Below are 16,812 nucleotides of genomic sequence, written 5' to 3'. Positions count from 1 at the left end.
CTCTGAAATGTTGAATGGCTTTGATAAGGGCCTATTAAGCTACACCAACCACTCTCTCTCTTTTCTTTTTAAGAGACAAGTTCTTGCTTTGTCACCCAAGCTGGAGTGCAGTGGTGCAATCACAGCTCACTGCAGCTTCAACCTCCTAGGCTCAAGTGATTCTCCCACTTTAGCCTCCCAAGTAGCTGGGACCACAGGCACACACCACCATGCTTGGCTGATTTTTTATTTTTTGTAAAGAGGGGGTCTCCCTATGTTGCCCAGGCTGTTGTCACAGGCATGAGCCACTGCACCTGGCCCACCAGCCATTATCTTGATGGCCTTTTTCACTTTCGGCTGGGATCAGCTGCTGGCTAGCTGAGGCAGCACAAGGAGGGAGAGGGGAACAGTGCTGCCTTCTCTCCTTTCCAAGCTTGCAGTGGCAGCGGGGGACAGGCCAGGCCAAAGCAGACGTCAATCTGCAAGCTTCATTCCCAACATCCCATGGACACTCATGCCTTTCATTTCCTCGTGGCCTGTCCACTCCTGTTTGGACTTAGAGCTTCTCCTGCTGCTGCTCCAGAACCCACCAATTTCTAGAGGCTCCAGAAATAACTGTTTCCATCCAGAAGCTCCTTCTGACACTTCACTCCTCATCTTCCAGTGTCTCATGCAGATCACCCTCCCCCGGGACTGAAGCTGCCCTTGCCAGTTCCACCTCTGCTTGACATGGGGAAGGGCCCATCAGGAAACTGAACCTGCCTCCTGCTGGAATCACACTGTGGAGACAAGCCCTCGCTCTAACCCTCTGCAACAGGACACCTTGGGGGTCCTCAACTCTCTGTCCCAGCTGGAAGTAAGTGGCATGGTGGAAACGACGCGTCAGGGAGAGGGCTGACTGCCAGCCGAAGAGCTGAGGTGTGACTTCAGTGCTGCCGTGACAAGGATACGGGAAGACCTAGGACCCACAGCTAGGCTGATTCTGGCTCCCTGTACAGCCTGGAGGAGTCAACATATATTCTTCACACACAGCCCAGCTGTGCCTGGAAGACAGAGACTGGAGTCTCAGCTTCCCCTGCAGCCCTGACTGTGCATCGTCTCCCCTGCACACTATCCCACTCCCCAGCTACCATCCCTTCCCACTTGCCTTCGTCAGGAGCCATGCCCTGGTTACTTCCAGCCCCCACTCTCACTTTCTCCTGCAAGAATGCCCTGGTTCTCCTTGGGAGAGTTCTCCCCTCACCCACTCCCAGTCAGACTCTGTAAGGGACAGACCCTGCCCTGGCAACAGAGAAGGGTTCTCACTGGCTAAAGTCAATCTGCAAAATGCCCCCAACTCCAATCCCCCATCCCCAAATCCCAGAAATGGTACTGGAGCTACAGAGAAATCCTCTCTCTATTTCCTGGGCTGTGTGAACTGGACTATGAGGTGGGTACCCAAGGCAGCCACTGTGTTTGCCAGAGCAGAGGCTTGAGCTTCTGGGGTGGACAGCACAGTAAAGGGAGTCTGACTCTTGGTGGTCACCTCCTAGCCACTGGTCAAGCTGAGGGCAGCATCACATCTTGATCAAACTGCCTCCCGTGACACACTGCGTGGGGTGCTTGCCGGGAAGGCCTGGCCCCCACCCTGCAGCCTCCATGCCAGCCCGCCATGCATTCCCCACTCTAAACCCAGCTCAAAGCCCTCCTCAGGGCACTCATGCCACTTGTGTGTATGTGAGACTGCATCTGTCCCCCTTTCCAAAGCATGTGGTCCAAGAGAATAGGGGCTAGGTCTGCTTTGCTCCCCATCCCCGAGAACCAAGCCTAACACACAGAGGGGGTGCTCCATCACTAACTAGGGATTGAAGAGAGGTCACAAGGATCAAGGGAACAACAAGACCTCAGGCTGGCAGGGACTTTGCAGTTTATCTGCATCTCTGCACACTGGAGTTCAGTGACCACTTCTAACAGGTTCTGGATGAATGTCTGGTTCAGAGGCTCAGAAACACAACCAGATAAGAGTGGCCCATAATCTCCATCCTGATGATCTAAGACATGGAGCTTTCAGGTGTCTTAGACTGAGTGGTATTCACACACCCTGGCACTCAAGGGGCACCAGACTAGTGGTTCTCAACCATGGCTCTTCTTGGGAAGCTCTTAGAGATTTTAGTAAAATACTGATGCTGTCCTCTCCATACACTCAGATTCTGGGGTCGACCTGAGCATTTGGGTTTTTAGAAGCTCCTGAGATGACTCGAATGGGCAGCCAGGATGCATAAGAAACACTGAGCTCTGGGTGCACCCAGACCCCTCACCAAGCCCTTCCCACAAGTGAGGCGCCATCTGAGGGCCCAGCTCAGACCCACAGGCCTGAGTGGGCAGATGCGTGGTGGAGACGAGCTCCGGCCTCCCACAGTCATCTTGTTCCATCCAAGCAACATCTCATCAGCAGTCCCTAGGCCTGGCCGCAGGACGGCCCCTCGGAGACAGAAACACAGCAAGCCACTAGAGCCAGCATGCAGGTCACAGGCAGCCATCAATGGCAGGAGACAGGGCAAGAGGCAGGCCTGAAGACAGGGTGACCACATCCCCCGGAGTAGGGATGTCTGAGCCATGATTTCAAAAATATGTAAGAGTTTGCCAGGTAGACAACGAGACACAATATAAAGATCAGGCATTTAAAGGAATCCAGGCTGCCTGAGCCCCTGCAGAGGCCCTCACCAAACAGAGAGGAGTCTCTGAGCTCTGCTCAGACTCCCAGGTTCCTCAGGCTTCACCTTTCTGACCTCAGTCACTACACACCTGGGCTGCTTGCAAAAGCAGAATCTGTCCTTCCATCCAGATGTACTCTCAAGACAGTAAGGTTCTAAACACAGCTTAAACCCATAGGTTTGTATCTTTAAGAGTTAACACAAGGCATTTTAACGTTTCTAGAAGAAATCTTTTTTTTTTTTTTTTTTTTGAGGCAGGATCTCACTCTTGCCCAGGCTGGAGTGCAGTGGCGTGATCTTGGCTCACTGCAACCTCTGCCTCCCAGGTTCAAGCAATTCTCCTGCCTCAGTTTCCCGAGTAGCTGGGATTACAGGCATCCACCACCACACCTGACTAATTTTTTGTATTTTTAGTAGAGACGGGATTTCACTATGTTGGCCAAGCTGGTCTTGAACTCTTGGCCTCATGTGATCCGCCAAACTCAGCCTCCTAAAGTGCAGGCATAAGCCACCACGCCTGGCCAACATTTCTGGAAGAATTCTTTCTATTAGGAATTCTGTAACATGTGCAGTGTCTCCACTGCATGAGTTCTGAAGCACTCTCCATGAGCCAGTAGCATGCTGACCCACCATCCAGGGCTCATGGACCAGACTTCCATGTGAGAACCCCACACTGCAGTGCAATGACACCTGAAACTATTCCAGAGACTCTCTGACACCTCCAGTTAGCCTTTATGGGCCCTGCTTCCACTCTGGAATCTGCTATTAAAATAACAAACAACAGCACTGCTAAGAATTTTTAAACTCAGCAACTGTATCATGCACAATGTTGAAACCAACAAGTTTTGGCTCAGAAAGAAACCCCTACTCTTTTTTTTTTTTTGAGATGGAGTCTTGCTCTGTCACCAGATGTGAGTACAGTGGCGCGATCTCGGCTTACTGCAACCTCCACTTTCTGGGTTCAAGCAATTCTCCTGCCTCAGCCTCCCGAGTAGCTGGGACTACAAGCACATACCACCACACCTAGCTAATTTTTGTATTTTTAGTAGAGACAGAGTTTCACCATGTTGGCCAGGATGGTCTTGATCTCTTGACCTCAAGATCCACCTGCCTCAGCCTCCCAAAGGGCTGGGATTGCAGGCGTGAGCCACCGCGCCTGGCCAAGAACTCCCTACTTCTATAGCCTGCATAGACAAAGTTGGTAACAGCTCAGACAGCTTTGGATGGGAAGTATGTGCTTGGATCAAACCCTGATCACCTCCAAATCATCCAGGTAATCATGGACAAGCTGCTTGGCATGGGTGAGCTCTGTCTAGTTTTGTATCCTGCAAGTGACGATGGGGACCTATCTGTGTTCAGGACACTGCAAACTGCTGTGTTGAATTCAGATTACATAGATGGGCAAAGCCCCCCAGACATATATATACAATCCCATGGTCAGTGTGACCTCCTTCTTTACTGTGTGCAGGGGAGTCATGGAAGGCCATATACTGTGGTACCTTGCTTTCTTCAAACGTGACTCGCAGACAAAGTCACAAAGTCACGAGCATTCCCTGAGGCTAGCTGTGCCCTCAGGGGATGCCTGCTGGCTAGGGGAGGCACTGGGCATACTCCTCTATGAATGGATAGATTTCGCTGCAAGGCTTCTCTCTGTGCTCTCCCCCTCCACATCCTCTGCAGGGTCCAGGCCATGTCACGCACCTGATCAATAAATGCTTGTTGAAAGCTCAAGTGAATGAGAGGAAAGGAAGATGGAACCAAGGTTTGAAAGATCAAGCAGTTTCCGGCCTCTTCTTCACAGGGAGTCTGTGTCCTGGTCGCCTCCCATCCACCAGCCTGGCTCATCCCAAGCCTCACAGATGAATATTCATGTGCAGAGGGAGACAGTCACAACTAAGGGGTCACAGAAGTACTGAGCTGTATAGAGGTCACCAGGAAGCCAGCAGCACCACCTGCTGCTGCCATGGCGGAAGGCAGCTTCTGTCCCAGCCCAGGCAGTGGGCGGGAGTGCAGAGAGAGGGCTCCAGCCAGCCAAGGTCTTCTGAATCAGCAGGCTGTGAGCCCTCCTCAGACCAGGTGGCTGCTTTGTGTGTCTGGAACAGAGGAGGAAGTGCCCCACTGACCTGGCAGGCTTCAACCTCCCTCCTTTCAGCCCGGAGCATTTCCTCCCAAGGCCACTTAGCCAAGCTGCCCCTAGTGCTGCTTGGAAAGAGCTGGTAATGATGGGGCTCACTACAAATGGTGGCTTTCAAAACAATGTTTCTTTCATCCAGAGAGCACAGCTAACAGTGTTACAGGAAGAGACTCCGATCTTTCTAATATATGAATGTGTCTCAGGATGGAGGGGTGACCCTGAAAATGTGCACTATTGGATTTAACTAGATGCTAAACAATAAATCTGATACCACGGTCTTGCTCTGAAGCTGTGCTGACAGAAGCGGAAGGTGTGCTAACATGCTTCAGCAAATGCAGGAGTTAGCACAGGGCCATTCTCCTGCAGAGCTGGTCAGCACCACCACAGAAAATTAAAAGAACACTGTGATTTTAATGTATTTTTCTATTGAAAGCAGAGTGCTTAGAACTGCAAAACACTCCTATGAACATCACCAGGCTGCTTAGTGAATGATGGTACAGCCTGGTATTGTTCAGAATTTCTAACGATGCCAAGAACTGCTCATGACACTACAAATTGAAATATACACATACACACACGTGTAATTATATATAAAATATAGCCTCAACTAAGTAAAAACATAATGCCCAGAAAAAAAGACAGGAAGCAGACAAGCTAACATTTTAACAGTGGCTATCTCTCCAGATTGAAATTTACAGTAACTTTTCCAGGACATGCCAGGGCCACAGAAGGACCTTGCAGCAGTCCAGGATGGTGTGACAAGTATAGGACATGGTGCCATAAGCACTGAGCCTGCCCCAAACCTATTAACAATGTCTTTGGGCTTTGGTGGCCTGTCTCTTCCCCAAGTCACTGGTAATAATGCCAAGTGCATCAGAACCAAGAAGGTCCTGGGTTGGGCAAGTGGCAAGAGATGGCAAACTGGCAGTCAACAAGCCACATGTGCCCCTCCTCAGATAGCTTTTAATTAGCTCCAACCATATTCTTAACTTTAAAAATTCACAGCCAACATTTAAACACAAATAGATTTCAACAATCCAGGTTTCTATCTTCTCTTTAAAAAAACTGCATTTATAATAGCCAAAATGTGGAAACAGCCCAAATTCCACATCAATTGCTGAATGGTTAAACAAAGTGTTGTATATCCATGCAAAGGAATATTATTCATCCACAGGAAGTCATGAAGGACTGACACATGCTACAACACCGACGAGCCTCGAAAACATGATGCCAAATGAAATAAGCCAGGCACAAAAGCCCACAGAGTGCACAACTCTGTTTCTATGAAATGTCCAGAGAGAAGAATCCCTGGAGATAGAAAGCACATCAGTGGTTGCCAGGGGCTGGGCATGCAGTTCCTTTCTGAGGTGATGGAAATGTTCTGGAATTAGATAGCGGATGGTGGCTGCACAACATTGTGAATGTGCTGAAAATCACTCAAATGTCCACTTTAAAATGGTTGAAATAGGCCGGGTGTGGTGGCTCATGCCTGTAATCCCAGCACTGTGGGAGGCCGAGGCTGGCAGATCACTTGAGGTCAGGAGTTCGAGGCCAGCCTCGCCAACATGGTGAAACCCCATCTCTACTAAAAATACAAAAAACTAGCCGGGTGTGTTGGCGCACGCCTGTAATCCCAGCTACTCAGGAGGATGAGGCAGGAGAACTGCTTGAACCCAGGAGGCGACGGTTGCAGTGAGCCGAGATCATGCCACTGCATTCCAGCCTGGGCGACACAGTGAGACTCTGTCTTAAAAAAAAGGTTGAAATGGTGAATTTTATCTCAATTTCTTAAAATTTAGGAGGGCAGATTCATGTGGGTGGCATTCCTAGGTGGGCAGCAGCATCTGCACCTACTCCACCACTCCATACCCCTCTGCTTCTCACACACTGAGTATTCTGCAGGGAACTCCCTGCCTCTTGGTGCCTGGCCACCTTCTCTTCCCTGGGGACCCAACAGAAGTAGCCATCCTCCAAAATGCTTGCCTTACACTCCCTGGACTCCTATACTGCATCTCATCTCACCCCAGGATGCTCTCAACCTCCACTGAGGCCTGGACTACACAGTACGACTACTGTACTGTATTCCTGTCCTGCCCGCTCCTGAGCAGGGCCCTGACAACAGACAACAGCGACAATAATCACCTGCTGTCTCAGAGGTCATGCCCAGCAGAACACAGCCTGTCATTTGGTACATTTCAGCAAACATCTAGGGAACCGAGTTGAATACAAGAGACGGTTCTAATTGAGAGAAGCAGAGACTCCAAGAGATACAGGCAAGATGCCACAAAATATACAAAGTTCCCAAACAGAAAGCCCACAGGTCAGCCATGCCCAGTAGGGTTTAGAGCACCAGGAGGGGCCTCCAAGGGCACCAGGCCAGGAAGCCTTCACAAAGCCTGCTGGGCCACACTCCTCCCCAGTGATTAAGAAACTCATGCACCCAAGATCATCACCCAGATTAAACCAGTTGCGTCATGCTCACATTTTGAACTTTCTTACATTTCACGTTAAACAAAACTTTAAAATATTCATTTAGCCTATTAAATGGATTTTTTCCTACTGTTTAAAGTAACGAGAATTATAGCAAATGCATCCCCTTTTCATCAGCAGTGGTGGTAAGCACATCATCATTTCCAGCTAATTACAACAGATTGATTTGGATGTTCCACACTGTGTATTATGGTTTCTTAAGCTGGGGTGCTGGGCGCAATGCTGAGGCTTCAAGAGTTGAAACATGTCCCAGAGAAGGCACAAGGCATTTCTGATGCAAGTGGGAGGCTGAGGGGAAGTCGACTTCCTTCTCCCAAAGCAGAAAAACACTCAAAACAGAGAGAACACCATGCCACCATCCTCAAGGAGGAGGGTGAGGGCCAGGTGGATGTCACTGCTGAGAGCTGGAGGAGCCTGGACACCCAATACAATCGACCAGACCCAACTAGGTGAGAAACAGCAAGAAGCACGGCCCTGCCCCTCACCCATCCAGCAGGCAAGCACGGGAGACCAGTGATGGGGTCTTTACCAAATGATGGCCAGGGGTCCGAAGTGCTCACAGGAGCCGCTGGCCCGCCCCAGGGGTTGGTCTGGTTAGTAGAGGCTGACGGGCCCCAGGGCTCCGCTTTCTGGGCTGCAGGGCCTGAGCTGGGGAGAGCATCCATTAAATCCAACAGCGTAGTCTGCTGTGGGAGAGCGCCATGCTTTTAAGAGAAAGAGAAGGGAATAGGTTTTACTTTGCTACAGTTACAGCAAATACCCATAAACTAGCCATAAATATCACCCACCTGTGTCTCTTTCTCCAGTGAAGCCCTCTAGGAGGTGCTGAGAACTTGGAAACTGAGCCGTCCCATCTCCCTCCCCGTCCCGCCAGCTCTCCAGTCACAACAAGGTATTTACTGTCTGCCAAATGCCCCAACAGACCTCACAGACCTCAGGGCTCCACAAACTTTTCCAGGCTAATACTGGCTTCTTTCTGCCCAGGCTGTGGATGCCCTCCAGAACACCATCCCTCCCACCTGCCAGCCACCATCCAGGGCCAGCCTAAGGGCCCTCCTCCTGGGGTTGCCTGCATGCTCCCTACTCCCAAGACCACCACACGTGTCACCAGGGATCATCATCATCCAGTCAGGAGTCAGGGGCTCCACCAGCCATGGCAGCACTGTAACAGGGGAGGCCAATGGAGTCCTGGGGCCTGTGGTGTGAGGAGGGGTCTGGGTCTTGACTGGATGATGATGAGCTTGTCAAGAGCACAGCCATGTCCTGGTCACCTCTACATCAAAGCAGGAAGCCTGGCACAGTGCTGACCAGGCAACCAGCACTACTGGGGGCACATCCTGGGGCAGGAAAGCATTCTGAAGCCACTGGCATGTAGCTCCCTTGACAACTGCTGTAGCCACAGCCACAGGAGGCAGGCGTTATCATCACCTCCATTTGTAAAATGGAGACTGAGGCACTGGGACATTGTCTCCTGGTTAGTTCAGGTGTGCTTTCAGTCGCCTGCTCACCTGGCTCTTGCTCACTACAGGCATGAGGGTTATCTGCTGAGAACTTGCTGTGCATCACGCCCACCAGGCAAGTCAGGTAGGGACACTGGAGCAACAACTACAGGACCGTGTGAAACAGCTGCCCTCCCAGCAAGCGCTTACCTCTTTCTTTTTTGGAATTTTAACTGTGTCCCTTCGGCTTTCTTCCAGGGCCATCTGTAATCTGAGGTCATCACCCCGTCTGAGGCGTTCTTCCTGTAGAGGGACAATGGAAACTGGTAATTGTAATAACATTGCTATACAGAACAAAACCACGCTGGCCAGAAACAGGAAATGCACATTGTATGATGCAGTATTTCAAAGGAAGATTTCAAAACTACTTGTAAAACACAATTACTTTCAAATCCTGAATGTGTGTATACCCAGAAGGCTCCTCCCTGATTGCGACTCTTGTGACTTCAACCCCTTGGGGTCACGCCAAGGAGACTATGGCTTAGTACCACCAAACTGGGGAAAGGGGACACTTAATCTAAAATATTTTTTTCTCAAAATGAAAGCAGCTTTATAAATTCTTTCTACTTATAGAAGCAATGTGCGTCCTTATAAAACACAAATCTAATAACCCAAAAAGGAATTAGAAAGAGGATAAAAATGATGTATCATTCCATCTCCACTGTGTGGAAATGGCTTCCAGAAAATGGCTGCCTATTTCTATGAGTCCTAACAGAAATGATTCACTATCTTTTTTAAGGCAAAGTCACCATATGCAAAAGACAGGGTTGTATTAAGGTTTTATATAATATAATAATTAAATATAAATAATAAATTCCTTATGTTTTTTCTTTTCTTGTTTTTAAGAGACAGGGTCTCACTGTATTGCCCAGGCTGGCACACATTGGCTATTCACAGGGACAATCCCACTACTGATCAGCACAGGAGTTTTAACTTGTTTCCTTTTATTATAAACATTAACTAAAAGGGGCTCTAACTGTCTGTCCGCCCTTGTGCTTCTCAGTAGATGCTACCACCATGCACCTTCCTCCTGGGATGCTGGCCACGGAGCCGCATGCATCCACATGGGCAGCTACTGGTGGCCTGTTTCCCACTGCAGGGACAGAAGGGTCACGACTGAGACTGTCCGCTGTTACTGAGCTTTAGGATGTTGCCAGTTACAGACACACAAACAATGCCAGGACGAACTTGTCTGTACTCAAATCTAACTGTCCCTAGTATCCCTTTCTGAACACCAGCTTCTAAAGAGAGGAATCCCTGTGTTGCCCCCTGGTTCCATCTACCTTTTTCAACCAAAGGTCAGTGGAGACAGGCCTTGATATCTGCAACCAAAGGCATGACAATTTGTAAGGCCACTCTAATTACTCCTTTCCCTTCTCCCTATTTTAAAGTAATGCATGCTTACTAAAGAAAAATGGGGGCAGGGCACGGTGGCTCACACCTGTAATCCCAGCACTTTGGGAAGCTGAGGTGTGCGGATCACTTGAGGTTGTAAGTTTGAGACCAGCCTGGCCAACATGGTGAAACACTGTTTCTACTAAAAATACAAAAATTAGCCAGTCATGGTAGCAGGCACCTGTAGTCCTAGCTACTCAGGAGGCTGAGGCACGAGAATCACTTGAACCTGGGAGGCAGAGGTTGCAGTGAGCCAAGATTGCACCACTACACTCCAGCCTGGGTGACAGAGTGAGACTATCTCAAAAACAGAAGAAAAGAGGAAAAGGAAAAAGAAAAGAAAAATAAGAACTGAAGAAAACCATAACTACACATAGTTCCGTCATTGAAAGAAACATAAGCACTCTCATTTTGGGAGCATTTCCTCCCAGCCTTTGTTTTTCTGCAAATCTCTTGCTACAGGTCACCAAAGTGCTTGGCAGGGGCTAGGTTGGTTCTTGCCCCTCAGGCCTGCATTCCTGAGCCCACCCTGCAGCCACCCTTGAAGGAACCTGTGCAGGCTCAGCTCACTCAGGGAAAGCCCAGACATGGCTGTGTCTGTGCAAGTGTTTCTGGGAGGCATTTTTAACTGGTTTCTTTCCTTGGGAACAACTTCCTGGAAAATTTTTCCTAAATGTAACTTTGCATGGGCTCCCTCCCTAACTGGGAGGGACAGTGGGTAACAAGAATATACACTTAAGGCAGCATGAAATGCCATCTCAGCAAGCATATCTGAACTGTTTTGAAGACAGGGCTGTTTCTGCCATTGTCCTCCCAGTGGGCCACATACCACCCTGAGCATGGGCAGTCAATGCAGTGCAGACCTGCCTGGGGCACTGACCTGCTCAGCCACTTCTCTGCTCATGGCAAGTGCCAGCTGTAGCTGAAGCTCCTCTTCTCCACTAGTCTGGGGCCGGGCTTGCTCCAGCTCGGAGGACACTCGTGGAGAGGTAGCTGTCGGGGAAGACCAAGCCATCATATGCAAAAGACAAGGCCAATACAGCTCCTGCACAGCAGTTTCCCAGACAGACCATATCCCATTCCCATCTCAAACCCACAAGGTACAGCAGTGGCCCAACAATGCAGGCAGAGGAAAGGAAAGGCTTACAAATACTTCAATGTTAAAATCAAGTGACAGCCAAACGTAGCTTCTCAACAACAGAAGCCCCTGGAACCGCCCAAGAGAAGATGCCTTTGGGTGTGCAAGCCCCAGCCCTCGAGCCTCACGAGGATCAGAACCTCAGTCTTCACTGCAGATCTGCAGTGCTTCAAAAAAGGAACTAACTCAAAGACTCAAAGTATAGCTCTTGAACAGATGAACCAAAGAGCCATCCTTCAAACAGGTGCAGGGCATCTGGAGACCAAGGACTCCACTCCAGGCACATCAACGTTTAAGAGTTGACCTTTGCCTCTCGTAGTGTTACTATGAGATCATGGAAAATGAAGCCCGCCCATTTCTGCAGTGACCCTAAACATTTCTGTTTTGTAAGCACCTCTGTATACTGACTAGAAAGAAATGCAGATAAAAATGCAAACACACATGCAGACATTTTTGCTGTATACTTAGCTAGTTTAAATACTTCTAAGCAGCTCCTGGAAAGACAGCTTTGTTTTTGTTTTTGTTTTTTGAGATGGAGTCTTGCTGTTGTCAGTCCAGGCTGGAGTGCAATGCCACCATCTTGGCTCCCTGCTGTCAGTCCAGGCTGGAGTGCAATGCCACCATCTTGGCTCCCTGCGACCTCCACCTCCCAGGTTCCAGCGATTCTTCTGCCTCAGCCTTCCAAGTAGCTGAGATTACATGTGCCCACCACCACGCCTGGCTAATTTTTGTATTTTTAGTAGAGATGGGATTTCATCATGCTGGCCAGACTGGTTTCAAACTTCTGACCTCAGGTGATCCACCCGCCTCGGCCTCCCAAAGGGTTGGTATTACAGGCAGGAGCCACCGCGCCCTGTCTCAAAGACAGTTTTTATTGAATGAATGAGACATGAAGTCCTAGCTGATGTAACAAACCCCAAATGGAGTCTTGACAGTCACACCATAAACCATGGTGCTGGGGCTTCACAGCCATTGGGATATTGCATGGATCAGGGAGTCTGAATGCCTCCAGAAACTACTGTAGAGTTCTGGAAGTATGTGCCCACCTCTGCCCCATTTCAGGAAGGATCCACAGCTTCTCTAAAACTCTCAGAGCAAGACCTGCCCTCTGATAGGTTTGAAGCCACTGCTTTAGATGGTTCCTTGCCCTGCCCTCCTCCTGGGTGTCTGTGCATGCTGTTCCCTCAGCACACCCACCTCCTCTTTAGTATTCAGAGCTCAGCTTCCCCAACCTGGTCCTTCCCCTCCATCCTGATGCTGCGTCAGACTCCGTACCTCTCCCTTGTAGCACTCGCCCCTGGCTGACACACACCTGTTGGGTGGAGGCTTACATGCACGCATGGAGAGGTATATGTGCAGGTCGACAGATGGACAGATAGCTACAGAATTCAATTTCACGGTTAATGGGTCATTTTAAAATGCTCTAATTGTGCCAGGCATGGCAGCTCATGCCTGTAATCCTAGCACTTTGGGAGGCTGAGATGGATAGATCACCTGAAGCCAGGAGTTTGAGACCAGCCTGGCCAATTTGGTGAAACCCCATCACTACTAAAAATACAAAATTTAGCCAGGCGTGGTGGCAGGTACCTGTAATCCCAACTACTTGGGAGGCTGAGGCATGCAGATCAGTTGAACACAGGAGGCAGAGGTTGCAGTGAACCAAGATCACATCACTGCACTCCAGCCTCGGCGAAAGAACAAGATTGCATCTCAATAAATGAATGAATGAATGAATGAATGAATGTTCTAATTGTGTATTAGTTTACTTCCTTCTTTTATTATATCTATTCTAGGAAACCTAACTATCAGGATTCACTCACCTAGGTGTTGCTTCTGCCTTACTTTCCAATCTACATTTGCTTCTTTGGTTTTCCTCTTTGGGAGAAACTAAAGGGTTGGGAATAATTCCTGACAAAGGAGGCTTTCAGATGGCTGGGCCATGGCTATGGTGAATAAAACAGGGGAAGAGGCCTAAATGCAATTCAGGCCACAGACGTGATCCACAGAACCAGGGGAGGCAGAAAGAGGCTGCTTCTGGGCAGAGGGCTGAGGTGGAGCCAGGGAGGAGACTGGGAACTTCTCTACCATGTGAGGTTGCCAAGCAGAGGCATCATCCCATCATGAAATTCTTTAAAACACTCAAAACATATAGTGATAAATTTATTTTGAAAAAAGCCAGCAACCAGTGCCTCATGGGCCTCCTCTAATCTGCATGGACAGGCCAAAGAGAGAGAAAGGTGCAGTTATAAAAACACAGATGTATTTTTCTTTTTTTTTCTTCTTTTCTGCTATGTTCTCAGCAAACAAATGTATTTTTCTAAATGAAATAAAGTCAAATCCCATCCTAGTGTATTACTCAATTATATTTTCCAAAGTTGTTTTTTTTTTGTTTTGTTTTGTTTTGTTTTTTTGAGACAGAGTTTCGCTCTTGTTACCCAGGCTGGAGTGCAATGGCGCGATCTCGGCTCACCGCAACCTCCGCCTCCTGGGTTCAGGCAATTCTCCTGCCTCAGCCTCCTGAGTAGCTGGGATTACAGGCACGCACCACCATGCCCAGCTAATTTTTTGTATTTTTAGTAGAGACGGGGTTTCACCATGTTGACCAGGATGGTCTCGATCTCTTGACCTCGTGATCCACCCGCCTCGGCCTCCCAAAGTGCTGGGATTACAGGCTTGAGCCACCGCGCCCGGCCTGTTTTGTTTTGAGATGGAATCTCACTCTGTTGCCAGGCTGGAGTGCAGTGGCGCAATCTTGGCTCACTGAAACCTTCGCCTCCTGGGTTTAAGCGATTCTCCTGCCTCAGCCTCCCAAGTAGCTGGGACTACAGGTGCACGCCATGACGCCCAGCTAATTTTTGTATTTTTTAGTAGACACAGGGTTTCACCATGTTGGCCAGCATGGTCTTGATCTCTTGACCTTGTGATCCGCCTGCCTTGGCCTCCCAAAGTGCTGGGATTACAGGTGTGAGCCATCGCACCTGGTCAAATATTTTCCATAGCATTTCTATAGAAATAAAGCTAGAGGGTAATGAAAAGTCCTCAATCCTTAACAACTTGATTTCTTAATAATACACCAAAACAAAAAGTCTATTTTTTGTTGGCTTTGCTCCCAAACTTCACCTATGCCAATCAGAACTCTCAAGTTTGGGCTTTCCTATGTTCAATAAGATGTCACCATCCACATGGAAGAGATTAAGGGAAGCCAGACAGTTCTAGGGGGACTCTTCTGAACTGAACAGAGCAGTCCCATCCAAATCATTAACCACTCCAGCCCAGCCTCTTTCCTGATAAGGAATCTCTGAGGCATGGTTCACAAAAACCTTGCTTTATAACGAATATTGCACTTCTGACATCTTCCATTTACTACCAAATGGAAACCACAAATGAATCAAGTAGAAGGTTCATATCCCACCTCACCCCGAAAAAGTACTCTGGTAATCAAGCCCCATCCTGGCAAGGAAGCTGGTACTGGGTTGCACAGCCACTGTGCCTGTTACAGACAGGTTGGAGGGAAGAGTGGGCGTGGGGCTCTGAACTGGACCTGCTGGAGAAGTGAGGCCTCCTTTGTCCTCTGAGCTTTCTAGCACATCTGCAAGGCCAGACTAGCTTCAAATGCAAATGTACATGTTTATGTCTACCATAAATGACACTGCTAGAATGCACAGCTGGTATATACCGGCTCACCACATCATAGCTCACCACATCAATGTGGAAATTAAGACAAAGGGTATTCCCCTGAACGCTGTGGTTTTTATAAACGGATGTACAGCTCTCAGTTCTGCAGATGGCAGAATTCTTGGCCACCATCCCTGAACATCAGCTGAGCTATACACAGCGGGTCTGAGTTTCGAGGGAGGATTCCAGCAGAGATATTCTTGCCTTGGTGACAGCAACTCGGCTCCACAAAGGGCCTCTTGTGCCCATGCACATGACAGTGAACACAGATGTCGTTGTGAGACAGACCTGAATGGGCCCTTCTGACCAACTGAGCCTGACTTTGGCTCTGCTCTGAGAATCTGAAGGTTCAGAGCTCACAGGGACCAAGAGAAAAAGCAAGTGCTGGGGGATGTGCCACTCTCGCACTGCTGCAGGTTGCTTTCTCTCCCAGACACTCACTGGAAGAAGAATGGGAATTGTTAGTTTAAGCTCATCACTGAAGTAGCATCAAATGAGCGGACCTTCTCCGGCGACGGCAGCCTTTTGCATTACAAACCCCACTGGAAGAGCTCCAAGTCTTCACTTGCTGTGGCCAAGAACTGTAACCACAGGTAGGTCTTATTTCTATCCTTTCCAGTCTGTCACACTGGCTGAGAAAAAGCCTAAAGTGGAGAGGCTGAGTAGGAAACCTGGAAAAACCAAACATTTCCCTCAAAATACAATAAAAGGAAGACCAAGAAAGCTCTCCCAGCTCAGGCAGACAAGGGTTTCTTCCACTCAAGTCCAATCTGTCTGCTCTAGGGACTGCCCTGCAGAGTCTGCGTGCCTGTGCTCTGTGCTGGGGGAGAGACATCCTTTCCCAAATGTGCTCCTAAAACAAAGTGTGAAAGATTTTCTAATAAAGATGCTTCAATGGGTCACTTTCATGTAACTGTGAAAAAAGTAAGGCAATCAAGTTGGTAGAAAACCAGAATTGATTATCAGCTACACTTCGCAATTTTGCTAGCAAGTACAGAAGCAGCATCTGCCAGTTACACAGTGCTGATTAAAGAGCCTCCTCTCATCTGCATGGACAGGTCAAAGAGAAAGAAAACTACAGTTACCAAAAACACAAATGTAGGCTGGGCGTGGTGGCTCATGCCTGTAATGATGTCACAGACTTTGCGAGTTCGAGACCGACCTGGCCAACCAGGGTAAAAACCCTGTCTCTACTAAATATACAAAAATTAGTTGGGCGTGGTAGCACATGCCTGTAGTCCCAGCTACTCGGGAGGCTGAGGCATGAGAATCGCTTGAACCAGGGAGGTGGAGATTACAGTGAGTCAAGATCGCACCACTGCATTCTAGCCTGGGCAACAGAACAAGACTGTCTAAAAAAAAAAAAAGTAAAAAATCCCCCACAAATGTATTTTTACATCTTACAGCACATGGAACAGGACTCTACCATCAAATGGCTCTGTGCAGTGGGCAGCATGACTGCACAGGTACATGAGCATCACAGACCCTGTGGGGAAGACAGGGTGAGGTCCTGGTCTCCATGAGTCCCTGGGCTTGGTCTGGCAATGCTGGGCACATAGGCATGTCTGACAATTCAGCAAGAATGAAAAGCTGCCAGGCCTTGGGGGCCTGAGAAGACCCCACATGGGCCCAAACACTGCTACCACTTCTCACACCCTGTGCACGTCAGCGGAGGGAAGACCAGATAGTGGAAAGAGCACTGGACGGACCAATCTTGTCCCCACCACTGACCAGCAGTGGGAGTCCATGTGACAGCCTGACCTCTATGAGCTTCTGTTCCCACACTGGTAAAATGGGGACAGTGGGGCC

At 48.9% G+C, this 16,812-nt stretch overlaps 1 protein-coding gene across 5 annotated transcripts in view; it reads right to left on the bottom strand.

The window, feature by feature from the left end:
* Positions 1-16,812, bottom strand: part of EPN2 (epsin 2) — a 94,106-nt gene that overhangs the window by 13,718 nt on the left and 63,576 nt on the right. For all 5 annotated transcript variants that reach the window (XM_012472061.3, XM_012472064.3, XM_064378253.1 and 2 more), the window contains 3 exons: positions 11,071-11,183; positions 8,946-9,038; positions 7,826-8,000 (listed from right to left, as the gene is read on the bottom strand). In XM_012472061.3, the coding sequence (XP_012327484.2) occupies positions 7,826-8,000; positions 8,946-9,038; positions 11,071-11,183 (381 nt within the window). The remainder of the gene's footprint in view (positions 1-7,825; positions 8,001-8,945; positions 9,039-11,070; positions 11,184-16,812) is intronic.

The sequence above is a fragment of the Aotus nancymaae genome, unplaced genomic scaffold, assembly GCF_030222135.1.
Source record: "Aotus nancymaae isolate 86718 unplaced genomic scaffold, 86718_ANA_hifiasm-v0.15.2.pri h1tg000018l, whole genome shotgun sequence".
Classification (NCBI taxonomy): Eukaryota; Metazoa; Chordata; class Mammalia; order Primates; family Aotidae; genus Aotus; species Aotus nancymaae.
This window is presented reverse-complemented; position numbering and strand designations above follow the sequence as displayed.